Source organism: Salvelinus sp. IW2-2015, unplaced genomic scaffold, assembly GCF_002910315.2.
Source record: "Salvelinus sp. IW2-2015 unplaced genomic scaffold, ASM291031v2 Un_scaffold4321, whole genome shotgun sequence".
Classification (NCBI taxonomy): Eukaryota; Metazoa; Chordata; class Actinopteri; order Salmoniformes; family Salmonidae; genus Salvelinus; species Salvelinus sp. IW2-2015.
In genome coordinates this window covers 7,511-35,296 of record NW_019945592.1, presented here as the reverse complement: position 1 = coordinate 35,296, position 27,786 = coordinate 7,511, and the positions used below count along the sequence as shown (strand labels likewise).

General features: G+C 46.9%; 1 protein-coding gene across 1 annotated transcript; it reads right to left on the bottom strand.

Moving 5' to 3' along the window:
- Positions 1-236: 236 nt before the first annotated feature.
- LOC112077137 (nuclear respiratory factor 1-like) lies at positions 237-27,703 on the bottom strand. Its single transcript, XM_024143720.2, is given in 15 exon segments — positions 237-1,735; positions 1,738-1,848; positions 7,358-7,518; positions 14,022-14,179; positions 14,736-14,786; positions 16,331-16,411; positions 16,859-16,957; positions 17,850-17,870; positions 17,872-17,975; positions 17,978-18,037; positions 18,040-18,052; positions 19,722-19,880; positions 25,406-25,546; positions 27,239-27,365; positions 27,592-27,703. Coding segments are annotated over 15 exon segments (1,437 nt in total). The 5' UTR covers positions 27,696-27,703; the 3' UTR covers positions 237-1,688.
- Positions 27,704-27,786: the final 83 nt, after the last annotated feature.

Here is a 27,786-nt window from a genome sequence, read left to right as displayed (position 1 = left end):
TCCGTCACGACAGGCTCTGAGTGTGTGTGGCGGGTAGGGGRATGACAGTGGAGTGTATAGAGGTCATGGAGTTTTCATGGCAGGGTAACTACATCGATAAACCATGTAGAAAAAGAGGGGCATGGACCAACAAGTCCCACAACAACCAATATAGTGTATGATGTGAAGAATAATAGTAGGGTTTTGGAAAGGAAGTATTTCACCTTCAGAGTTCAATGATGACACTGGCTAGTGTGACCGATGAACAGTAGTCACTTTATTGGGCGATCACATGGACTGCATGCTTGGTGTAATTCAGTCACCTCATGTATTTCCTAAATCATTAATTCTACGGAGAGGATTCTCTGTAATGAGCTGAATTTATTCATACCGTCATATCAAACCAGACAAATGCACACGTATTCTGTACAAATACAAAAGTCATTGAATGCTCTGTAGTATACAGTACAGTCCCCCTCAATTTATAAAATTATTTAGAATACGTTCCTACCACTGACATCAAAAGGAGCGTCATTGTTTAAAATAAAAAAAACACTCAAAAAAGGGACAGCTACTCATGCATTAGAGACACCAATTGTGATATTCTCTGGAGTCAAAATGGCTGCCTAGCCAGGTCGTCAAATATCCAGCACAAAAAAATACCTTACTAATAAATCCTGAGTCTTCACAAATCCCAGTATGTGTGTGGAGTGGACTACAGTACAATAAACCACACAACAACAGGTAACACATTTCAGAAGTAATGTTTCATTGGAATCATTCTAGGCAGTGAAGTGTCTTACAGTGGACAGTTGATAAATGGGATGCTTCGGAGACATCCAGGGTACAAGAGGAACATTGACTAATATAGCAGGGGGTGGAATCAGTGGAAAGGTTCCAGGGTTTCGCACAACCTGATTGCATATGAAGTCCATGACAACAGAGCAGAGAGTGATTGTGATTTGGTAACCGCATTCTATAACAAACTGGAATAAACACTCACACACATCGTACCAAAACATCATTAATGGGACTGTGATATAGGTTCAGAATGAAAGGTGAATTGGTGGTGGTGGCGTCCTCCTTGGCTTTTTGGTTATTCTTTAAGTAAATGTTAAGGTGTGCAGAAATAAATACTAAATACTCTCTAACCCATGTCACACAATGCTCAACATCAAAGCTAAAAATGGACATTCAAACAAAAAACATCTCCTACTATATACACACACATAGTAAACAATGCATTGATAAATCCGTCACTTTTTATTCCCCTGCAGATGTACATAAAAAATATTTTTTTTACATTGTACAGAGCGCAGCATGTGGAAACCATAGAGAATGATAGAGGCCTCTACTGGCCAAAGGCTGTATTAGCATGGGCAGCGCCATTTAGGGCTTCCACCATTTTAATGTAGTCAACTGGTGGGGACTTCCAACTTCATTGGCTGATCCTCCACTGACGGAGTAATGTCAAACCGGGTTATCAGGAGGGATCAGTCAACCGTGAAGAGGAAAATGGACTAATTCAAAATGGAGATGGCTTCAATGGCACTGCCCATGCTGTCACAGACGCTATAATGGCACAGATACAAAGACGAGCCCTCTATCTATCTCTATGGTGAAAACGGACTATCCCTCCCTCAGCTCCCGGCGGCGGCCATTTTGGGACTTTGTTCCAGTGGAACACACCTGCCAAGGAGGATTCAGTGTCACTGCTCCAGAGTCACTACCTCTACTGCCTGGCCGTCCAGTGTGCCGTGTTGTCGATGCGTGTGGCCACGGGCGCCATGGCCACTTGTACGGGCCGGTTCCCCTGGGCTAGGCTGGTAACCACCGTCTGGTACATGCTGACTGGGATCTGCACCAGGCCTGGAGAGAGACAGACGGGGGGATACAGGCTTAGACACGTTTAAATAGTATAAAGTAGCACTTCTGTTCTCCATCGACCTAAATGTCTTTTTATTCCATTTATTAACCAGGTAGGCCAGTTGAGAACAAGTTCTCATTTACAACTGCGACCTGGCCAAGATAAAGCAAAGCAGTGTGACAAAAACAACAACAAAGAGTTACACATGGAATAAACAAAAGTACAGTCATTAACACTATAGAAAAGTCTATATATAGTGTGTGCAAATGTAGTAAGATTAGGGAGGATGTGCAGAATATGAATGTGCAAGTGGAGATACTGGGGTGAAAAGGACCAAAAATAAATAACAATATGGGAATGAGGTAGTTGGGTGGCTATTTAGGATGGGCTATGTACGGTGCAGTGATCGGTAAGCTGCTCTGACAGCTGATGCTTAAAGTTAGTGAGGGAGATCGAAAACTCCAGCGTTAGCGATTTTTGCAATTCGTTCCAGTCATTGGCTGCAGAGAACTGGAAGGAAAGGCGGCCAAAGTAGGAGTTGGCTTTGGGGATGACCAGTGAAATATACCTGTTGGAGCGCGTGCTACAGGTGGGTGCTGCTATGGTGACCAGTGAGCTGAGATAAGGCGGGGCTTTACCTAGCAAAGACTTATAGATGACCTTGAGCCAGTGGGTTTGGTGACGATATGAAGCGAGGGCCAGCGAATGAGAGCATACAGGTCACGTGGGGGTAGTATTGGGGCTTTGGTGACAAAACGGATGGCACTGTGATAGACTGCATCCAGTTTGTTGAGTAGAGTGTTGGAGGCCATTTTTGTAAATGACATCGCCGAAGTCAAGGATAGGTAGGATAGTCAGTTTTACGAGGGTATGTTTGGCAGCATGAGTGAAGGATGCTTTGTTGCGAAATAGAAGCCGATTCTAGATTTAATTTTGGATTGGAGATGCTTAATATGAGTCTGGAAGAAAGTTTACAGTCTAACAGACGCCTAGGTATTTGTAGTTGTCCATGTATTCTTAAGTCAGAACCGTCCAGAGTAGTGATGCTAGATGGGCAGGCGGCTGCGGGCAGCGATCGGTTGAAGAGCATGCATTTAGTTTGACTTGCATTTAAGAGCAGTTGGAGGCCATGGAAGGATGTTGTATGGCATTGAAGCTCGTCTGGAGGTTTGTTAACACAGTGTCCAAAGAAAGGCCAGAAGATAACAAGATGGTGTCGTCTGCGTACAGGTGGATCAGAATCACCAGCAGGAAGAGCGACATCATTGATGTATACAGAGAAAAGAGTCGGCTCGAGAACTGAACCCTGTGGCACCACCATAGAACTGCCAGAGACCGGACAACAGGCCCTCCGATTTAGCACACTGAACTCTGAGTAGTAGTTGGTGAACCAGCGAGGCAGTCATTTGAGAAACCAAGGCTGTTGAGTCTGCCGATAAGAATGTGGTGATTGACAGAGTCGAAAGCCTTGGCCAGGTCGATTAAGACGGCTGCACAGTATTGTCTTTTATCGCTGGCGTTATGATATTGTTTAGGACCTTGAGCGTGGCTGAGGTGCACCCATGACCAGCTCGGAAACCGATTGCATAGCGGAGAAGGTACGGTGGGATTCAAAATGGTCGGTGATCTGTTTGTTAACTTGGCTTTCGAAGACCTTAGAAAGGCAGGTAGGATAGATATAGGTCTGTAGCAGTTTGGGTCTAGAGTGTCTCCCCCTTTGAAGAGGGGGATGACCGCGGCAGCTTTTCAATCTTTAGGGATCTCAGACGATACGAAAGAGAGGTTGTTTAATGCAGTACACTCAACCAGCTCACAACCGCAGACCACGTGTAGTAACCATGCCAGCCAAGGACCTCTACAATGTTTATGTCTGTAATTGTAATTGTTTGAACAATTTATTTTTAGTTATGTGTCAGACCCCAGGAAGACTAGCTGACATCATGGCGTCAGCTAAATGGGGATCCTAATAAACATTTATTTCCATGTTTCTTGTTTGATGTTATAAATGTAATTGTGAAGTGAAATATTAATTTCCAGTGAGAGGACAATCCATTTTTCTATGCTATTCTATATTTTGGCCACACATACAATGCAGTATTGACAAAGGGACTGATGAAATGGACAAATGACAATTGGCCATTTTAGTTCTGCTGTATAGTGCCTTGGTCCATGAGGGTCTTTAAGGTGGGGTTAGGGCCTGAGAGAGAGCCATGCTAGAGTCAAACCCTTTAGGCAGCCATTTTAGAGGCTGCATTGCAGAACAATGGTCCAATTGAGCCTGACTGCCTCTCCTCCCTGCCCAGCTGTGTGTGAGTGTGTGTGTGAGAGAGACTCTGCCTGGGATTACTACTGCAGTCACGTGGGTCTCTGCCCAGCCCCACAAGCTGTCACAGTGTCACAGGCTAGGGGAAGGAGGTCATAGCTGGGTATGGTGGCAGGCGGATGCTCGTGGTCATTCCACATTTCAGTGATACACTGGCATAATGATAACTAATGCGGGCATTTTGAAAATGATGCATAAATGTGATCAACAATATGATAACCCACACCTCTTTACCTTATCCACCAGGTCCAGACCCCTCCTTCATAACATGTGTTTAACACCACATTTTTAGTGTTAAAATGTAACGTGAGAAACTCATATTTAAAACAATGTCTGTCTAGACACAATATAAAGTCTCAATATGTTTCATTTACAAAATCACTAAATGTAATGCGCAAGTAAATCCCTTTGGTCGACTCGTACGATGCTTTCTCTAAATGACCCCAGGGTCCCCCTCTGTAGTAGTCTAATAAGCCCCCTTGGTCCAGCTACGTGACAGAATCAAGTTGTGTTGATTGACTGGGTGTGATGATTGTATAGTAGCAGGGCTTACAATACGGTGGGGGGGGGGGGGGTGGCAGTCTGGAATAGTAAGTTTACCATGTCTTGACTGATTTCAAGTTAATACTAATGCACAATTTGCTAGCTAGCTGACCAACAACTGTAACAATGTATTTGAGAGACAAGCGCTCATTGTGCAAATGTAATTATGTTTTCAATAAWCATTTGGAGACTAATATAGTTTACATGTTGTCAATATGCGGCAGGTAGCCTGGCATTCAGAGAGAGCCCGGTGCTTACTGAGTCAAGTACCAGGCCAAGCCGCTCACACTTCACTTACTGTGACATTGAGGGCCATGGTCGACGAGTGTGTGCGAGTGTGTATGTGTGCTAGGTACAAAGCTAGCCAATCAGGCAGCACTTCAAACAGTGGCCCCTCCACTCCTCCATTACGGTGATTAGGTAAAGGTCAACAGGCTCAGGAGAGGAGCAGCACTGGGCCAACAGGTGAAGGGGCTGGTTGTTAGCTGAGTGGGGCCTGCTGCTAGCTAACAGACTAAGGATGTGTTKCAAATGGCATTCTATTCCCTATACAGTGCACTACTTGTGACCGCTTTGGACAAAAGTAGTGAACTATATAGGGGATAGGGTGCCATTTGGGATGCATCCTAACAGCAGAAGCTACAAGGGAGGGAGGTTTAGCGCTGTGGCTTCTACCAACTGGCTAAAATAACCCACTTGTAGAATGATGGGGCACGGAAGGGGCTCCAGCTATCCCACAATGCCTTTTCCTAGCCTCAGTCTCCTCGGTTCTGCTGCCTCCCTCCCTGTCCATTCACTAAACAGAGTTTTTGATGGTTCACAAAAAGCCACAACAGATGGGGTTTCACTAGATAACACAGCCACAAAGTCTAGATGGTCTTTCTGCTCTTAAAGTTAGGTTTAAAATCAGATTTTATGAGGATACATTGCAGAAAGGGGTGGGGTTTAGCCATAATTACGACGTTGTGGCTGTGTTAACTAGTGACGACCCAACAGATGGGCATCTTAAAAAGGGTAGCCATTTTGCAAATGACAGTATGATGCATGTCCAAATCGGAACATGTTTTTCGTCTGTCATACTGTCGGTCACTCCTGTGAAACATACCACATCCAATAGGGACATCTTTAACTTCACTTAGTTAACTTCACAGAGAAAAGCATTAGATTCTCATTGCAATGCAATGCAGCGACTGTAAAATGATGGGCAGGCACATTGTGGGGGGGAAAGAAGGCTTCCTGATGTCCATTTCTTTAAATGTAGTTGTAATGCTTGCTAATCAGCTTTGGGTGTTTAAAGACACGCCTTTGCTAGTGGCCTTCTTCCTAAAAGCAGCCTGTGGGCAGTGGTAGAGGAGGGGACAGTGTGTGTGTCACCATGAGGTCGGTTGCTGTCCGGTCCCAGGGCGATGACAGCTGGCCCAGTGATTAGACTATAGACTGATAATGGAGTGGATCAAAGCCTCTTTAGCAAGAGCACTTCAGGGAGATGACAACGCCCCCGTGCCTGGGGGGAAGGGGGTAGGGATTGTCACCAGCAGGGGCATGGCCCACTGTAGGACAGGGGAGTGACGTGAAGAGACAGGAAACTAGCCCTGAAGGCAGAGAGGGAGGGCCTGAAGGATGGGAGTTGGGTTGAGGGATGGGGTTTCTGGAATGATGGAGGTGGAATGTTACGTGGATAAAAGCTGCTGCTGAGATCATGATGTAACCATCAGCTGATGAGAGCTGGTATCATACGACCTGAAATCATTTAAATAACTGTAATCAGTATGTATTGTAAGTGTGCATCTACAGTAWGAACAGTCTGCAGCAGAGTTGTAGAGACATACTCACATGGGTCTCTCGTGCCCACGCCCACCATCTGTTGCATCAACACAGAGTGGACTAGAATAGAGAAGCTCACTGGCAGCTCCTGTCCTATTCCCTCACATACTGACCAGACCTGGGTTTAAATACATATGCCTATTCTATTTAAACCATTTGAAATACTTATTTTCTTGTTTTGGTATGAGCCACACACACAAACAGCACAACTGGGGAACTGGGTTATCCTAGCGAGAGCAGGGGGACAGGTGTGTGTTTGTATGTGCTGTTTTACCTGTAGCTGACACTCCAGACAGGTCATCATGATATGGGAGGATTATGTTCAACTGAGTGATGTAGTCGTTTTGTATGCATGGTGTATATGAAACAACGCATGGGCAACGCTAGGGCTGCGTGGGTTCAAACGCTAGGGCTGCGCGGGTTCAAACGCTAGGCTGCGCGGGTTCAAACGCTAGGGCTGCGCGGGTTCAAACGCTAGGGCTGCGCGGGTTCAAGTGGTCAACGCTGGCTGCGCGGGTTCAAACGCTAGGGCTGCGCGGGTTCAAACGCTAGGGCTGCGCGGGTTAAACGCTAGGCTGCGGGTTAAACGCTAGGCTGCGCGGGTTCAAACGCTAGGGCTGCGTGGTTCAAACGCTAGGGCTGCGGGTTCAAAGTGGCTGGGGTTAATGTTAGGGGTGTGTTGTAATGTTAGGGTGTGTTGTAATGTTAGGGGTGTGTTGTAATGTTAGGGGTGTGTTTTAATGTTAGGGGTGTGTTGTTTGAATGGTATGAGGAGTGTCAGTGGTCTATTTCACATTGATTTATACAGGTGAGTATATTACCTGACAATAGTTGTTGAGGGGTTGTGTGGTACGTCACGCTGCCATCTTGCACTCCAGTCAGTGCTCCTACAGCAGCCGCCGTTTCCCCGGCCAGAACGATTTGACCTCCTCCCTGTAGGGTGGCCTCAGCCAGCGTCGCCACGGCATGGGCCGCAGCCTCACTGTAACACAATCACACACACCTTAGAGATGGAAAGGAGGTGATGCGTGGCTATTTGCCACCCTACGCATCCAAACAACGTTGACAGACTGGTGGACATTGACAATTATAGGGAGAGGGGACAACAACCCAAGCCCCAACCCTGACTGTATGGTGGTGCCAAGGCCCAACATTAGCCTATAGTTGCTGTATGGTGGTGCAGAGGCCCAACATTAGCCTATAGTTGGCTGTATGGTGGTACCAGAGGCCCAACATTAGCCTATAGTTGACTGTATGGTGGTGCCAGAGCCCAACATTAGCCTATAGTTGGCTGTATTGGTGGTGCCAGAGGCCCAACATTAGCCTACAGTTGACTGTATGGTGGTACCAGAGGCCCAACATTAGCCTATAGTTGGCTGTATGGTGGTACCAGAGGCCCAACATTAGCCTACAGTTGACTGTATGGTGGTACCAGAGGCCCAACATTAGCCTACAGTTGACTGTATGGTGGTACCAGAGGCCCAACATTAGCCTACAGTTGACTGTATGGTGGTACCAGAGGCCCAACATTAGCCTACAGTTGACTGTATGGTGGTACCAGAGGCCCAACATTAGCCTACAGTTGACTGTATGGTGTACCAGAGCCCAACACTCACCCAAACACCCACTTCAACTCCCCACATCTGAAGGTGAGTAGGCAGCGCACCATTGCAAATATTTGGCTCTGCATTGGGAGACTCTTTAAAACAATACACCCATCCTCCCCCCCCCCCCCAAACGACCCCAGTGCCCCAGGGACTGCTGACAGGGAATGGGGTCATTAGAACACGGGGGAATGGGGTCATTAGAACACGGGGGGATGGGTCATTAGAACACGGGGGATGGGGTCATTAAAACACGGGGGGATGGGGTCATTAGAACACGGGGGGGGGGGGGGTCATTAGAACACGGGGGGATGGTCATTAGAACACGGGGGATGGGGTCATTAGAACACGGGGGATGGGGTCATTAGAACACGGGGGGGGGGGTCATTAGAACACGGGGGATGGGGTCATTAGAAACAAGGGGGGATGGGGTCATTATAAAGCATATTTTCTGCCATGGTCAACTTTGGGAATCTAAAAGACATGAGCTGGCGCACACCCAGAAAAAATATTGTGTGTGGAGGTGCTTCACGGCAAATAAACTATCAAAATAAATAGAGCCAAACCTCCATATATAAACTCCCAGTCATTTACTGGGTAAATCACCTTATTTGGGAATCTGTCACATATTCCTCAACAGGGATACTAACTTCTAGTCCTCTTCCAGCCAAACGACACAGGAAATATAATCAACACCCAAGAGTTTCATCCACAACGATTCATAGAAGGACTGTTTACAGCTCACATTTATAGAACAAACTAAAGATCACACTGACAAGAATTGACATCCCATGTTCTACTATTCTGTCATAATGAGAACATCCACTAGGATAAAAGTAAGCTCTAAAAAAAAAAAAAAAAAAAAAAGCATTTTCTCTCCTCAGTGGGCACTGGGGGTTGGGAAATAGGGACGGAAGGTTCTGGCAAAGCGCAGAGTGCTGCTCACATGAGGTAACCAGAAGGGAAGAGGACTCCTGTAACAAGCCCCAATGGGAACTCCAAGACACTGGAGGAAATGACTCCAAACTACCGTAGTGTCGACGAGTGCACCGCCAGCATCTACTGTAGTGTCGACGAGTGCACCGCCAGCATCTACCGTAGTGTTAACAAGTGCACCGCCAGCATCTTCACACTTAGTACACACAATAGTTCCAAAAAAGCAAATGACTTTAAACCAGTTTTACTGTTTAGTTCAAACACCCGTTACCACGAAAAGCGCAATCTCATTCAGCAGTGGTTTTCTGAGGAATAAATGTACTGGCTGATTGGTTGGTTAGCAACCACTTAACACCCCCAGAAACCAGGCGAGGCAGTTGAGTACAAAGGTAACGGCTAATTAATTAACTAAAATGAAACACTGAAATGGGAGGAAAAAGCAGCTGACCCCATGTCCCTATGGAACCCTTAGTTTCCTGCTCCAACCGTCCCCTCTTTCTGACATCACAGGTGTAACACAACTACCTATGCAATTAGAGACTATGGGAATAACACTTCAGCCTAGTTGCCTGCCCCTCCCTTGTTACGGCTCAGACCCCAGGGCCTTGTGTCAGCACTTGCTGATATGAATACACCTAGATGCACTTTGTTCACGCTGCAAGATGCCTCATTGCCAATGCAAGCACTGTCCTTAAAGGTCCAATGCAGCTGTTTTTATCTCAATTGTTACCCATAAATAATTTGATATTAAGTACCTTACATGATTGTTTTCAATTAAAACGGTTTAAACTAAAATAACTTCTTAATAAAGGGCAATTTCTCAAACAAGAACTTTGCTAGGACTGTCAGAGTGGTCTGAGTGGGGAGGGGAAAATGTTAATTCAGCTGTTATTGGCAGATGTTTGGAAGCCTCTTTCTTATTGGTCTATTAACTCATTTACTGCATGGTGAAAGTTCAGGTAGTCTTTTCAAACAGCTCCAACACTAAAATGGCATTATCATCATTATCATCATTTTCATCATTATCATCATTTTCACAATTTCACAGTATTATTCCAACCTCAGTGTGGAAATACATAAAACACTGGAAAATCCCCCGTTTGACTGCACTGGGCCTTTAACCATCAGTGGGGGACATGCTAAACTGACCCAAAATCAGCCTCTATGGGCAACTTCATCCTACTCCGTTATAAACAGAGAGGAGAGAGCATTTGGGCGGTGACCATACCTCAATCCCACTGCGGCATTCTGGGACAGCAGGATTCTGACTCCACACCCTTGTACCAGCATCCTGCATTAAGCTCACAGAGAGCCCCACCCCTAAGCAGTGCAGCAGGAGATGTGTGCATTGTGCACGTTGTTTACAGAATTAGATTTCTCCCAATATTTTCTTCCCAATTCAAAATGTTTCTGCAGGTTTCATTCAGTTTGGATGTTTTTAGATTGACACAGTGTGTTAGGTAATGACATTCTGTAACATTGTACCATGGTTACAGAGTTTTTAATTTAATAATTTAAATATACAGTTTAGTCTCACTGACATCAAATCTATTTCACAAGAGACCTGTTAGAGATGACAGCATTCACTGATGACTGTCAGTAGCTCAAAACATACACACTGATGACTGTCAGTAGCTCAAAACATACACACTGATGACTGTCAGTAGCTCAAACATACACACTGATGACTGTCAGTAACTCTTGGGTAAAACACAGTATTGACAAAGGAAGGCCGCTGTCCTGCAGTCCTTGCCAGTGAGTATCTTACTCTCAGCTAATGGGTCCACAGGTCATGAGGACATCATTCACCAACTAGCCTACAGTAGTCGAACCAATAGCAGTCCGCTGTGGAGCCTGGGGGAATTTGAGATGGTTTATAAAAGTGCAGGGGCACAGCCCACTGGTCACCTGACCAACAGGGCTCTGCCTTGTCCTATCAGAAGGTCCGTATGAGGTTGTGCATTACGTCATGAAGCCAGGCCCAGTTGGTCACATTTTTGACGGCACTAGGCCTTTAAGTAAACATGGATTGGGTCATTCCAATGGCTGTGGTATCTGTGTGTTGTCATTATGAAGGCTGGTCCCCCAGACTAAGTACTCACAATAGTCACCTACTCCAGAGTCAGTGCAGATACAGCATTTGACCTGATTGTCCACAATGCTGTTGAGTTGCACATTTTCTTCGCCTGGCTGGACGACCCTGTTGTCCCTCGAGACCAACCCCCCAACCCTCCTAAACACGCCCTACCCTTTAAGTGCCATGGTGAGGTGTGCCCTAATGAACAGCCCTACCTTTAAGTGCCATGGTGACGGTGTGCCCTAATGAACACGCCCTACCCATTAAGTGCCATGGTGACGGTGTGCCCTAATGAACACGCCCCTACCCGTTAAGTGCCATGGTGACGGTGTGCCCTAATGAACACGCCCACCCTGTTAAGTGCCATGGTGACGGTGTGCCCTAATGAACACTCCCTACCCGTTAATGCCATGGTGACGGTGTGCCCTAATGAACACTGCCCTACCGTTAAGTTGCCATGGTGACGGTGTGCCCTAATGAACACGCCCTACCCATTAAGTGCCATGGTGACGGTGTGCCCTAATGAAACACCTACCCGTTAAATGCCATGGTGACGGTGTGCCTAATGAACACGCCCTACCCGTTAAGTGCCATGGTGACGGTGTCGCCCTAATGACACGCCCTACCCGTTAAGTGCCATTGGTGACGGTGTGCCCTAATGAACACTCCCTACCCGTTATAGTGCCAATTGGTGACTGGTGTTGCCCTAATGAAACACTCCCTACCCAATTAAATGCCATGGTGACGGTGTGCCTAATGAACACTCCCTACCCGTTAAGTGCCATGGTGACGGTGTGCCCTAATGAACACCTTGCACCTAACGTTAAGTGCAGGATAGGTGGCCCTTAATGACCGCCCTAACGTAATGCAATGGTGACGGCGTAGCTAATGAAAGCCTTCACCGTTAAGTGCCACCCCTGGTGTTCGTGATTGCCCTAATGACCATCCCCCCGTGTTGTCTACATGTGACGCCCTAATGCAACACGCCTACCCGTTAAGTGCCATCCCCGGTGACTTGGTGTGCCCTATCTATAGTGAAACCACTCCCCCATCCCCCCCTAGCCCGTTATAAGTGCTGCCATTCTAATAATGACCGGTGACGGTGATGCCCCCCATATCCCACTCGCACACAGCTGCGTCCTATCCTCGGATTATAGTGTATGCCAAATCCCATCCCCCCCGTGGTGTCGGTGTTGATGCATACCACCTCACACTCCGCGCAACACTCCCCTCACCCCCGTTTAGAGTGGTCTCATGGTGACGGTGTGCCCTCTCATAAATGGAACCCACGCCATCCCCCTCAAGCCCGTTTAATTGTGCCATGCGGTGTACTCGGATAGATGTCCCTACCAATGCACACCCTCTTCCTACCCTTTCCCACGTGTCGCTGTCACTCTAATGCAGAGAGATGGACGGCCTGTACTCCTCCCCTCACATGACAATCTTCCCTACCTCTTAAGAATGACCATCGCTGACACGTTGTGCGTCCTGCTCCCAAACCGTCAGCAGATTCGGAACACGCCCAATACCCTTAAGTGCCATTCCTGCGGGTGGGGACGTGGTGTTGCACTCCTAATGAACACGTGCCCTGACGCGCCGTGCTCTCAGCAGTGTTGCTATGGGTGACGCGGGGGGTGTTGCCGGCGTGAGTGAAAGAGAGCATCGCCCATAGCCGCGTTAAGTTGCTGTCATATTGTTTTAAAGAGTCTCCCGAATGGTCAAGAACGGGTGCTGCCCCTAAATGAAATATACTTCTCGCCTTCACCGATGACAGTGTGCCGCCTATCGGTGACGGTGTGCCTACTTACTTACTTAGCACACATCGCTCCAGCATTAGCCCATGTGGGTGTAAAGTGTGTCTCACAATTGAGTGTACTCGGTGTGCGCTGTAATGAAACACTTCCTTGCTACGCTTGTTGAGAGTGCCATTGTTGGGGGTGCCACTCGTGGTGATTGCCCCCAACATGAACACGCCCTACCCGTTAAGTGCCATGGTGACGTGTGGCCCTAATGAACACTCCCTACCCTTAAGTGCCATGGTGACGGTGTGCCCTAATGAAACACTCCCTACCCGTTAAGTGCCATGGTGACGGTGTGCCCTAATGAACACTCCCTACCCAATTAAGATGCGGTCCCAGTGACGGATACAGCTCCTGTACTTAGCCATTAAATGTTGTGGCCCTATGCCCTTAGGCTCCAATGAACACGCCCCTAACCGTTAAGTGCCATGGTGACGGTGTGCCCTTAATGAACACTCCCTACCCAATTAAATGCCATGGTGACGGTGTGCCCTAATGAACACGCCCTACCCGTTAAGTGCCATGGTGACGGTGTGCCCTAATGAACACTCCCTACCCAATTAAATGCCATGGTGACGGTGTGCCCTAATGAACACGCCCTACCCGTTAAGTGCCATGGTGACGGTGTGCCCTAATGAACACTCCCTACCCATTAAATGCCATGTGACGGTGTGCCCTAATGAACACTCCCTACCCAATTAAATGCCATGGTGACGGTGTGCCCTAATGAACACTCCCTACCCAATTAAATGCCATGGTGACGGTGTGCCCTAATGAAACTCCCTACCCATTAAATGCCATGGTGACGGTGTGCCCTAATGAACACTCCCTACCCAATTAAATGCCATGGTGACGGCTGGTGTGCCCTAATGAACACTCCCTACCCAATTAAATGCCATGGTGACGGTGTGCCCTAATGAACACGCCCTACCCGTTAAGTGCCATGGTGACGGTGTGCCCTAATGAACACTCCCTACCCAATTAAATGCCATGGTGACGGTGGGCCCTAATGAACACTCCCTACCAATTAAATGCCATGTGACGGTGTGCCCTAATGAACACGCCCTACCCGTTAAGTGCCATGGTGACGGTGGCTCCCTGCTGCATCTCCTGGGACGGCGCCGACAGGGCCTCGGCGAGGGACGCGACCGCCTGATTGGCCTCGGACGCCTGTGTGGTCTGTATGGTCATCTCCCCACCCTGCAGAGTCGCCCAGTTCTGCTCAACCTGGCCAGTAAGGAGGGATGGAGGGGGGAGGAATAGGGCAAGAGAGGGAGGGATGGAGGGGAAGGAGGAGAGGAGGGAGGATGGAGGAAGGAGGAGAGGAGGGAGGGATGGAGGAAGGAGGAGAGGGAGGGATGGAGGAAGGAGGAGAGGGAGGGAGGGATGGAGGAAGGAGGAGAGGGAAGGGATGGAGGAGAGGAGGGATGGAGGGAGGAGAGAGGAGGGATGGAGGGAGGGAGGAAGGAGGAGAGGGAGGGAGGGAGGAGGAATAGGATAGAAGGAAGAGGGTAAGAGAGAGGGAGAGAAAAAATATGGTAAGAGGTGGAGAGAGGAGGGGAGAGGGGGTGAGAGGGGGGAGAGGAGGGGGAGAGGAGGGTGAGAGCAAGTGAGAGATGGAGAGAGGAAGTCGGAGAGAGGAAGAGAGGGGGAAAGGGACAGAGAGAGGCAGAGTTAGGGTGTTTCTACACTACGACAAACAAAAACAAGTATGATTGTGATCCTTCGACAAACATTTGTCGTAGTCAATTAACATAAAATGTGACGTATATCTGCCGCTTACAATAAACTGTGGCGACACCTCCATCGGTAACGTGCGACACACCGACATATTCTGGTGAAGAGTAGAGAGAACTTGGTATTCAGCAATGATATTGAAACAGAGTATGAAGTTGCATTTCAGGGTTACAGAACAGTAAATATGACAAGTTCCTCAACAAGAGATGAAGGCATAGTGATTTATGACAATCCTACAAATACCATATCATGCACATTACAATAAAAATGTTTTGTTGGCTAACATATTCAGACAACGCATAAAAGCATTTTTTTGTTGTTGATTAAAATGATTAAAAGCTTTTTTTCCTCCCCAATTTCGTGATATCCAATTGGTAGTTAGTCTTGTCCCATCGCTGCAACTCCGCTATGGACTCGGGAGAGGCGAAGGTCGAGAGCCATGCGTCCTCCGAAACAYGACCCTGCCAAGCCGCACTGCTACTTGACACACTGCTCGCTTAACCCAGAAGCCAGCCGCACCAAATGTGTCGGAGGAAACGCCGTACAGTTGGCGACCGAAGTCAGCATGCATCCGCCACAAGGAGTCGCTAGTGCGCTATGGGACAAGGACATCCCGGGCCGGCCAAACCCTCCCTTAACCCGGACAACGCTGGGCCAATTGTGCGCCGCCTCATGGGTCTCCTGGTCGTGGCCGGCTGCGACACAGCCCGGGTTCGAACCCGTGTCTGTAGGGACGCCTCTAGCACTGCGATGCAGTGTTTTAGACCGCTGCGCACTCGGGAGGCCGGAACGCACTAAAGTTTTGAGTAATATAAAATTCTGTTAAAAACCAAAGCCTTGTATTGATCATCTCTTGAAAATGAAATAGGACTATAAACCAACAGGATGATTTATCCATGCGTGCACATCTATGGCTAGCAGTATCGCCGGATCCCAGAGTGTAAAGTACACCACAGAGTGTTGCATGTTCTACAACACTTCACATAATGAAACAAAAACAAGACTGATTTCTATGGCGCTTTTTACATCAGCGCAGGGTTTTTTCTGGATCAAAAAAGGGCTTAGGTGGTGGGCGTGGCAACGGGCGCGGCAACGGGCGCAGTCAGCCCGTAGGCGCAGCTGAATTTAAGAGGCCCTCATCTTGATGGTGTACAGTATTATTTGCATTTTAAGCCAATTTCCCGCAGTTCTACACATTTCTCCATGGAGCCGAGATCATTTTCAGGAGGTTTTAAAAGTTAATTTCCTGCAGTTCTACATATTTCTCCATGGAGCTGAGAGAAGATATTGCAGTTTTAAAGCAAATTTCCTGCAGTTCTGCCATGGCTAATGCGGTGTTATTTTGCTCAAGTATAATAACAAAATCAATACGGCTAAATTTATTGTTTTTACTTTGGTGATTGTTAGTTCTCAAAGATCATATTCTAATATATATGTCTATTTGTCTGTTCTACATCCTATATATCTGTCGTTTCAGTTTACACTGAAAAGTGTTTTTCCATCCYGAAAATCTATAAAAAACGTTTTTCTCCCTCACTGTATGGACTTAGGTGACCCGRTAAAGCGTTTAGKCGGCCCGCCCAAGGATTTCAATGGCAGAAAAATCCCTGTCAGCGCTTTAAATAGTAAGGGGGAAATCACCTCATCCATGACCAATGTGTAGAACCCACCTGGGTGTGGTCTGGACTGCCCCTTTGCGCCAGAAAGCTCACCACACATCAACTATTGCCGAGGAGAGGTGAGGAATGATATATGCCAATTAGGAATCAGGAGATGGTTAACATTAGCATCTCAAAAAGAGGAACGCTGTCCGCACACTGCAGAAAAACGACCTTCAGGCTTAAAACGCCATCAAAATGGTTTTGTATTTATTTATTATAAAAGTGATAGGGTGTAAAGGGGCATATTGCCTAAAAGTGTGTAATGGAGCCAGTTATAGAAACCTTTCAGCTACACGCTATGTTCACTACTCTGGAGATTTAACAGTAACATCTAACACTCCTCACAGAATAGTAGTAACACACCTTACACACAGGAGGGACTGCCATTACAACCGCATACAGTCATCAGATAGGAGAATCAGGTGTCTCTACAAGTGTGTGTATTTGTAAGTGTGTGTGTGTGTGTGTTTGTGTTCTGAGAGACTGATGAGGTGTGTGGTGTGTGTACCTCTCCGTCGTTCACAGTGTAGTTGACCTGGGCCACGGTCACTGTGCCTGGCAGCTCCGAGGCATCGGCCAGAGTGGCCACCGTCTGCCCTGTGCCCACCTGAGGGGCAGAGAGGGAAAAAGAGAGGTGGTGGAGAGAGAGAGAGGGGAAAGGGAGATTACAATGGGCAGCCTGGCTTGAGTACAAAACAGCCAAATCCTTCCCATGGATTATATCCCTCCAAATCATCATCCAGGGCATCTTTTAATCACCGCCTAGAGAGGGGGAGGCCTGTGGGCCGCCTAGAGGGGGGGGGGGGGGGGGGGGGCTGCGGGCTGCCTAGAGAGGGGGGGGGCCTGTAGGCCGCCTAGAGAGAGGGGGGGGGGGGAGGCCTGCAGCCGCCTAGAGAGGGTAGGCCTGTGGGCCGCCTAGAGGGGGGGGGGCTGCGGGCTGCCTAGAGAGGGGGAGGCCTGTGGGCCGCCTAAGAGGGGGGGGGGCTGCGGGCCGCCTAGAGAGGAGGGGGGGGGGCCTGTAGGCCGCCTAGAGAGGGGGGGGGGGGAGGCCTGCAGCCGCCTAGAGAGGGGTAGGCCTGCGGCCATCTAGAGAGAGGGAGGACTGCGCCATCTGGATCCTTAGTAGGGTTGCAAAATTCCAGAAACAGACCCAAAGTTCCAGGTCTTTCCAAAATCCCAGTTGGAGGACTCCCAGTTTGATAAGTCCCTCCCAGCTTATTTCCCTTCTGATTCGGGAATCCTCCAATCGGGATTTCTGAAAAACCTTGGAACTTTGCGAACGTTTCCCGGAATGTTGGGACCCTAATCTTGACTCTGCGTTTAGGTGACCTCTGATCTGTGGAGTAGGGTTAAGTTGCCCCTAGACGCTGAACTTGGGTCAGTTTAGCATTACCCCACAAAAAATAAGCTGATCTGTTCCTAGGGGGAAACTTTACCCCGGAGCTTGACCAAATATTGGTTAAGGGAGATCCTAGATCTGTACCTATGGGAAACCTGACCTGTATGAGGGAGACGGTGCCCGTCGGGGTTGCTGATGGTCTGCACCACGGTCTGTGAGGGCACCAGGTGGGTGATGCTGTGGGTGGCTGTGGTCATGGCCGTGTGCTGTGGCACCTGGTCCTCAAGGCGTACAGCAGGTCCTCGCGCCCATGCTGCTTGTAGCAGTTCTTCACGATGGTCCGCAGCGCTGCGTCCACGACACCTAGCAAGGGGCGCCACAGCAAAAGGAGAATGTTATACAAGGGGACTGGTAGATTGGTTTGTGTTGTTTCCTGTACTCTTGAAACCCAGACAGAATTTCGCTACGTTTCACTATAGTTGAACTTTACTAATTGATAGAAGAGTGAAACTGAGCTGAATTCAGTTGGGCTTTAGTTGCAATACATAAGTCATTTGAATAAGTAATTTTTGAACTTTGTATATTGTTGTCTTATGTAAAAAAGTAACTTTTGTATTCATTGATACCTATGCTTCATAACTCAACATATTTTAAACAGTAAAGAAGTCATTTCCACATAAACGTATTGTTGGATTGTCCCTGGTAGGAACTCTGGTCAAACCAAGTTATTAGTGTTGGATTGTCCTGGTAAGAACTTTATCCACCACCAAGTTATTAGTATGTTGGATTGTCCCTGGTAGAACTCTGTCCCACCAAGATATTATTGTTGGATTGTCCCTGGTAGAACTCTGTCCCACCAAGTTATTATTCTTTAACTCGGCAAGGGGGCGGTATATTTTCACATCGGATGAAAAGCGTGGCCCAGAGTAAACTGCCTGCTACTCAGGCCCAGAAGCTAGGATATGCATATAATGGTAGATTTGGATAGAAAAACCTCTAAAGTTTCTAAAACTGTTAAAATTATGTCTGAGTATAACAGAACTTATTTGGCAGGCGAAACATTTTTTTTGAGGTGACAGTGTTTTCAATGAGGATCTAGATTTCTAAGGCACTTCTTGCAGTTACTATCGCTTCCAACTGATGTCAACAGTCTTTAGAAATTGGTTGATGTTTTTCCTTTGAGAAATTAAGAAGTAGGGCTGTTCAGAACGAGGGTCGAGTCTAGTGTACTGTTGTGGTTGGGGCACGCGACCTGAAAGCTCGCTCCACTTTGTTTTTATCCGCTATTGAACACAGTTTATCCCGTCTTAAATTTTATCGATTATTTACGTAAAAAAATACCTAAAGTTGTATTAGAAAGTTGTTTAAAATGTTTGGATCAAGATTACAGGTAACTTATTAGATATTTTAGTAGTCATGTTGCACGAGTTGGAACCTGTGTTTTTGTTTAATCAAACGCGCCAAATAAATGGACATTCTGGAGATATAACGACGGAATTAATCGAACAAAAGTACCATTTATGATGTTTATGGGACACATTGGAGTGCCAACAGAAAAAGATCTTCAAAAGTAAGGCATGAATTATATAGTTATTTCTGACTTTTGTGTCGCGCCTGGCGGGTTGAATTATGATTGTCATGTTTGCTTGATGGGGTGCTGTCCTCAGATAATAGCATGGTTCRCTTTCGCCGTAAAGCCTTTGAAATCTGACACGGTGGCTAGATTAAGCTTTAATTTGGTCTATTGCACTTGTGAATGTATGAAAGTTAAATATTTCTAATAATTCTTTAGAATTTCGCGCTCTGCCATGTCACCGGATGGTGTCGAAACGTTCCGCTAGCGGAACCCCTAGCCGTAAAAGGCTAACCGTCTCCACTCAAAGACCCTTTGRCCTCCACAACGTCCTACCTCTCTACCATATTCAACATTGTAATGATATCAGGGAGGCAATCCTCCTACCTCTCTACCATGTTCAACATTGTAATGATACCAGGGAGGCAATTCACAGGGAAAGTGTGTTTTCAACCTCACCCTCTGTTTCTGTTCCTCAGTGCGCACGTCGCTGCGCACGTTGGCCCAGGGGATGTCCTCTGGCCACCAGATGGGCTTGCAGCTCTCCTTGCCCCAGCCAGGCTTGCCCCTGCCCGTCGAATACTTCAGCATCTCTGGGATGAACGCTCGAAGCTGGGCCTGACCAGAGGAAACAAGATACAGGGGGGTGAGTGGTACACACACACGTGCCCTTGACTAGGGGGAGGAAAGCGGTATTGATTACATACCTGCAGCTTGCTGAGGTGGACGGGGCCCAGAAATAGGATTTCTAAAAAGGAGACCACACTGCACTGAGGTCTATCTACAGGCCAGTCTATGACTGAGGCTCCAGTCTGCCTCCCTGACTGATGAACTAACACAATCTTGGCCTAATGGCTCTGAACTTGGGTGGCACTAAATGGGAGAAAACAGACTGAAACCTGGAGGGACCACCTGGACTGTGTTCTTTCGTTTTCCGCTGAAAAACATTTTACAACTTTTCTCTCTGTTGCCTGCCCAAATGAACAAAACCCTGTTCTGGGCAGAAAACCTGAACCGCCTCAATAGTTGACACTCTAGTCTCCATCAGTTATATAACAAACAACAACATCCAGATATAAACACACCCATTTTGCACTGTCCAGATTAACCACAGTTCAATAACATGTTAACAGACTGCTGTAGTGACCAGAGGAGATTCAGTGAGATTAAGGTTTAAAAACTACCACTGAATCTCCTCTGCCAGCAGTCTGTTAACATGTTATTGAACTTTGGTTTATCTCACTGAATCTCCTCTGGTCACTACAGCAGTCTGTTAACATGTTATTGAACTGTGGTTAATCTCACTGAATCTCCTCTGGTCACTACAGCAGTCTGTTAACATGTTATTGAACTGTGGTTAATCTCACAGAATCTCCTCTGGTCACTACAGCAGTCTGTTATTAACATGTTATTGAACTGTGGTTAATCTCACTGAATCTCCTCTGGTCACCACAGCAGTCTGTTAACATGTTATTGAACTGTGGTTAATCTCACTGAATCTCCTCTGGTCACTACAGCAGTTGTTAACATGTTATTGAACTGTGGTTAATCTCACTGAATCTCCTCTGGTCACTACAGCAGTCTGTTAACATGTTATTGAACTGTGGTTAATCTCACAGAATCTCCTCTGGTCACTACAGCAGTCTTGTTTAACATGTTATTGAACTGTGTTAATCTCACTGAATCTCCTCTGGTCACCACAGCAGTCTGTTAACATGTTATTGAACTGTGGTTAATCTCACTGAATCTCCTCTGGTCACTACAGCAGTCTGTTAACATGTTATTGAACTGTGGTTAATCTCACTGAATCTCCTCTGGTCACCACAGCAGTCTGTTAACATGTTATTGAACTGTGGTTAATCTCACTGAATCTCCTCTGTTACTACAGCAGTCTGTTAACATGTTATTGAACTGTGGTTAATCTCACTGAATCTCCTCTGTTACTACAGCAGTCTGTTAACATGTTATTGAACTGTGGTTAATCTCACTGAATCTCTCTGGTCACTACAGCAGTCTGTTAACATGTTATTGAACTGTGGTTAATCTCACTGAATCTCCTCTGGTCACCACAGCAGTCTGTTAACATGTTATTGAAGTAGTAGGTGGCTGATGTTTCATTCATTCTCCCTACTGTTTAAGTGGTGTGCTGTACTCTGTACTGCACTCTGAACATTTAGGATTGACGGCTAACCACAATGAAGCCTGATTGCTTGGACTCATCCAACCTATTGCACAAGAGGCCTCCTCATTTATTTATTCTGATTTGCCCCCTCTTCCTGGGAGACGAAGGGGGTGGAACACACACACACCTCCGCGCGCCTTACCAGTCCCCTGCGCGCCTTACCAGTCCCATGTGGCATGTTTAGCCCTGTGTGTGTGTGTCTTCCCCAGCTGGGGTGGGTTCAGTCCCCATGTCCTCAGTGTCCCTGGTAATACTGGGGCCGGGATGGGGCCACTGCAGCATCTACCCACATTGACATCACTGAGTAAATTTAGCTAAAAATAGAATCACCACACAGCTATCCAGTTTGCTCTGTGTTCTGAGAGAGTAGACAAAATGGTGGTGCCTTGACTGGCTCTGGATAGTCTGAAACATCGATGGGTAACCTCTGGTGATAACATAATCATACTATAAAAATGTTTTGAGAAAGCCATTCTGACCCGTCTTCGTCTCCATCCTGCTGTAGTTGCAGCCAGTGAATTAGCGTTTGGAGAAACCCTCTCAAAAACAACAGAAACACACATTTGTCAGAGTTTATAAAATGGAGACCGACAAAGACTAGTTTACTAATGTAGCAGGTAGCAACAGCTATAGTAAGCTCCTCAGTGCCTCTGTCTCTCCACCTGTAGCTGGTTTATTGGGGGGGGATTGGGGGACAGATGGCCTAATTACAGTGACTGTGTGTGAAGTTAACCCCCCTCCCTTTGGTCTAATCCGGCAGGCTATCAGCCAATCAGCAGCCAGCCACTCCAAACCCAAAGAGCTGTAATTATGGGCTGGCTCACCCTGGCTGGTCTCTTGACTCACCTACTGCTCCTAGGCTCTCTATACCACCAGCCACCAGGGCCCTGTCGTGAACTCCCCAACCCCAGCCAGATGAGCCTCTCCAGGGATAGTCAGGCTGACTCCCCTCCCCTGGTTGTCACTCAATCCCTATCCATCTTACAACCTCTTATTTGAGCCTGTCTCCTGGCACAACCATGTCTTCCACTCCACTACTATATTTAACCTTACATGTATACAGGTTTGTCTCATTGAGATCATCTCTTTTGAAAGAGACACCTATTCAGCAGAGTAGCAGTCGACAGACTACATCTCCACAAAGCCCACACTCTCCCGTCACTCTGGCCCCAGCCAGGTGAGTGTCCTGGGATACGGCTTTTACCCGGCTCTCCAGAACCCCCCCGTTGCAAAACCTGGACACATACAAATCAGCTGGGCTAGACCATCTGGACCCTCTCTAAAATTATCCGCCGCCATTGTTGCAACCCCTATTACCAGTCTGTTCAATCTCTCTTTCGTATCGTCCGAGATCCCTAAAGATTGGAAAGCTGCCGCCGTCATCCCCAAAGGGGGAGACCCCCTAGACCCAAACTGTTAGACCTATATCTATCCTGCCCTGCCTTTCTAAAGTCTTCAAAAGCCAAGTATACAAACAGATCAYTGACCATTTCGAATCCCACCGTACCTTCTCCGCTGTGCAATCTGGTTTCCAAGGTACTAAACGATATCATAACCGCCATCGATAAAAGACAGTACTGTGTAGCCGTCTTCATCGACCTGGCCAAGGCTTTCGACTCTGTCAATCACCACATTCTTATCGGTAGACTCAACAGCCTTGGTTTCTCAAATGACTGCCTCGCCTGCTTCACCAACCTACTTCTCAGAGTTCAGTGTGCTAAATAGGAGGGCCTGGTGTCCGGGACCTCTGGCAGTCTCTATGGGGGTACCACAGGGTTCAATTCTCAGGCCGACAATTCTCAGGCTTACATCAATGATGTCGCTCTTGCTGCGGGTGATTGCCTGATCCACCTCTACGCAGACGACACCCTTCTGTATACATCTGGCCCTTCTTTGGACACTGTGTTAACAAACCTCCAAACGAGCTTCAACACCATACAACACTCCTTCCGTGGCCTCCAGCTGCTCTTAAACGCTAGTAAAACTAAATGCATGTTTTTCAACCGTTCGCTGCCCGCACCCACCCGCCCGCCTAGCATCACTACTCTGGACAGTTCTGACTTAGAATATGTGGAACTCTACAAATACCTAGGTGTCTGGCTAGACTGTAAACTTTCCTTCCAGACTCAAATTAAACATCGCCAATCCAAAATTAAATCTAGAATCAGCTTCCAACTTCGCAACAAAGCCTCCTTCACTCACGCCGCCAAACATACCCTCGTAAATCTGACTATTCCTACCGATCCTCGACTTCGGCGATGTCATTTACAAAATAGCCTCCAACACTCTACTCAGCAAACTGAATGCAGTCTATCACAGTGCCATCAGTTTTATCACCAAAGCCCCATATTCCACCCACCACTGCGACCTGTATGCTCTCGTCTGCTGGCCCTCGCTACATATTTGTCGCCAGACCCACTGGCTCCAGGTCATCTATAAGTCTTCGCTAGGTAAAGCCCCGCCTTATCTCAGCTCACTGGTCACCATAGCAACACCCAACCGTAGCACACGCTCCAGCAGGTATATCTCACTGGTCATCTTTGGCTGACCTTTCCTTCCAGTTCTCTGCTGCCAACGACTGGAACAAATCTCAAATTTTGGAGACTGATATTTCCCTCACTAACTTTAAACATCAGCTGTACATAGCTCATCTGTAAATAGCCCAACCAATCTACCTACCTCATCCCCATATTGTTTTAATTTACTTTTCTGCACACCAGTATTTCTACTTGCACATCATCTGCACATCAATCACACCAGTGTTAATTTGCTAAATTGTAATTACTTCGCTACTATGGCCTATTTATTGCCTGACCTCCTCACGCCATTTGCACACACTGTATATACTTTKTTTCCCCCCCCTTTTTTCTCTATTGTGTTATTGACTGTATGTTTGTTTATCCCACGTGTAACTCTGTGTTGTTTGTGTCGCACTGCTTTGCTTTATCTTGGCCAGGTCGCAGTTGTAAATGAGAACTTGTTCTCAACTGGCCTACCTGGTTAAATAAAAAAATAAAAACACACCTTCCGTAACCCCATTGCCAACCAGCTTAGGCAGAGTGAAGTAAGGCAACAGATCCTCCTCTCAACTCATAAAAAAACACAAAAAAAACAACCGTCGAGATTCTTCCTGGTTCTATCACGCCTGCCCCAGAGGAGACAGGATTGGCCGCTCCTCTCCCTGTGGGCCCTGTGATTGGCTGTTTCTATCCCTGTGGGCTCAGTGATTGGCTGGCTCTGTCCCCTCTCCCTGGGGTAGTGTCTCTGAGGGCGATCCATGGTACCAAGTCTCTGATGATGACGATCCAATGACTGTGTCAGCAGTGAAGTAAACAAGCTGGCGCCACTTGGGATGAAGACTACTCTGTGAGCCATCTCTGGGCTGTGTTCATTAGGGCACAACGAAGCAAAACACTTTGGAATGGAAAAACAAAAATGAGTGCCTCTTACTTTTTGGATAAGTTCAGATAGCACCTCCCTGTTTCAGTCCGCTTCGTGCCTACAGAACAGGACTCTAGTGTGGACCAGGACACAGCATTCACTCTACTTTCTCTTACATACTGACTGGCCTGACAGTCAGTATGCATCTTAAAACGATACGGGCATATCGGAAAGCCTTGTTTGGCTCATTATGGATTCCAAATCTGTCTCATGAAGACATTAGACTACAAGCTAGAATCAAATAGGATCTATAGTTCTAACGAGCAACTCATGCTGGATAAACTAGTGGCAACTATCATGAGAACAGGTGACAACCTTGACGAAATTGACCTAAAAGGGACATTTGTCCTTGAAGCATGTCATTTTCTAGCATAGCCAACGCATGAAACCATAGTCTGAGCAGTGAGGGATTTATAACCAACTGGCTCCATCTGCTGGCCAGACGAGGGTTCTCATCTCACCCATAAACATGAATAAATATGGCTGTGTGTGTCAGTGTATCATCTCTCTATGGGCTCACCTGTGTCATCTTGTCCACAGAGACGGGGATGCCGTCAATGGTGAGGGGGGGCAGCTCAGAGGTTAGTTCCCCCCCGGGGGGTGCGTGCTCGGCCAGGGCATTCTCCAGGTCCTCCAGGATCATGCCCTTGTACTTCCTCACCTGCAGGGAGAAGGAGGAGGGGTAGGAAAAACATGGGTTAGTGGACGACCCAGAGTAGGGGGCAAAGGTCAAGGGAAGGTTATCCCTAACCTTGTAAAAGCAGTCTGAGAACCAAACATTGTGACATAGTGAGGTACTCTGCAGTCTAGGGCTGGGCGATATGGCCAAAACCTCATATCCTGACATAGGTCAATTCATATCCTGATAACGATACATATCACATTTTCTGACAATTCAATTAATAAATAGTTGATATAAAATTACCACATGTAAAGGCCTATTTCTTATTACATTTTGAATTAAACTCAACAAATAAAAGGTACCTACTTATATTTGATTATTTTATTTAGAACCTTTGTGCAAATGTAACAAATGTAACAAAATATAAAATATTAATGTATAAAATCTAAAAAAAAGGTAAATAGAAGACACTTCAACTATAGTTGCAAACAAAATAAATATAGGCCTAAAATATAGGCAGTCATTGAAAATAAGAATTTGTTCTTAACTGACTTGCCCAGTTAAATAGGCAAAAAATATCAATTTGCTTTTGGTACATTGGGTCAAATGTTAGCACCAACTCACGAAATCCCCAAATCCCCGTTCTTGACCGTGTAAATTGGGGCCATGTCTTTGCAGATGTAAGTTGTAACGGCAGCTGTTACCTCCTTCCATCTTCGTGATCTTTGCCATATTGGTGTGCCATGGACAAAGGCCCTTTGCAACGTCTGAGTCAGGGGTTTGTTTTGAGCACCCGACTGTACTTTTTGGGTCTTATCCGTAGACTCTCTCCGTACTGTTTCACTCTTACCACCTTCTTGCGTAGGTGGTAAGAGAGGTTAGTGGTGTTTGAGCCTGTTGTCGGGACCGGCCTGCGGCATATTTAGCAGAGGACGGTTTTCTGGTCCGTGTCAGACTTTTCATAACCAAACCACGTCCATCTGACAGAAGTAGCCCCTCTTTTAGGTACGAGCTCTGTGTCACGTTCACGCCCCTCCATGTTTGTTTGTGTTGCAAATTTCCTTCCGCAAAGCGTCGTCCAATTGATGAAAATATTGCCGTACAGAGTGTGATTTGGGGACAACGAAATAAACGATAAGAGCATAATATGAAACGATAGACGTTTTTCTATCGTCACACGATATAGATGGTCATATCGCCCAGCCCTGCTGCAGGGCTGGAGTCAGTATGCATTGAGACTACTGTTGGTAGGATGTTGACACTGCGACTTGAATGGCCAATGCAATGGATGTTCTGGATAACAGATGACTTTAGGCACAAATCTCAGATCAGAAGACAACCCCTTAAATTGTAACCTTAACCACTAGSAGGAAAAACGTGTAGGTGTAACTATMTGTCAACACGGAAATTTTGAAGATGCATCCTTCTTTTCCTTGAAGTAAGGAAAGGAAAAGCCCTCGTCGAGTGAAGACGATATTTCAGTCTACTGCTTTCACCAATCACAGATCAGCGTTTACTTCAACCAATGAAGGACAGAAGAGCGGATGCACTGAGAAAAGTTGAACTGGGCCATTGATTTAACCCCAATGTAAGGCAGGAACAGTGAACAAACACTCCTTATATGAAACTAACTCCTTTTTCTTCTGTGTTACAGATTCAGCCAAACATTATGAGGCGGCAACACATCCTCCGTCTGTGTGGGTGACGTGTGGCAGACATGTTTGCACTCACCACATTCTCCAGCGGCGCAGCACCAAACACCTTGAACAAAGCGTTGGGTTTGGAGGGAGAGATGCACAGAACGATGGCCTGTTGGCCAACTCTGGTGGTGTACTCATCCAGGGTGGCTCGCAGTTTCCTACAGACACAAAAACACCACGAAAATCACTCAAACGTGCTCTTTCTAGTCACGGGGACTATAAAAACAAATAGCTGTGATAAATGACTGTCATTATAAATAAAACGAAATAAAGTAGGATACTAATAGGATATTGTTCAGAATGACAAGAGAAAGAGGCAGGAAAACAGTGCCCTGGGTGAKTTCTGGAAGATTTTGGGGTCATAGACAGTTCTGGGACGCTCACCTCAGAAGGCGTGTCTGTTGTCTCTTGCGGATGGACGGGTTGGACTCGAAGATGTGGGGCCTCTTGCGTTTCTTGCCCGTTGCTACGGCAGCAGCTGCAGCCATGCCTACTGGGCCTGTGAATAGAAACAAGACAGTTGAAATGGAGCAGTTAGCTTTAGTGGTCTGACAGCACCATCTGCTGGTCAGTTATGTA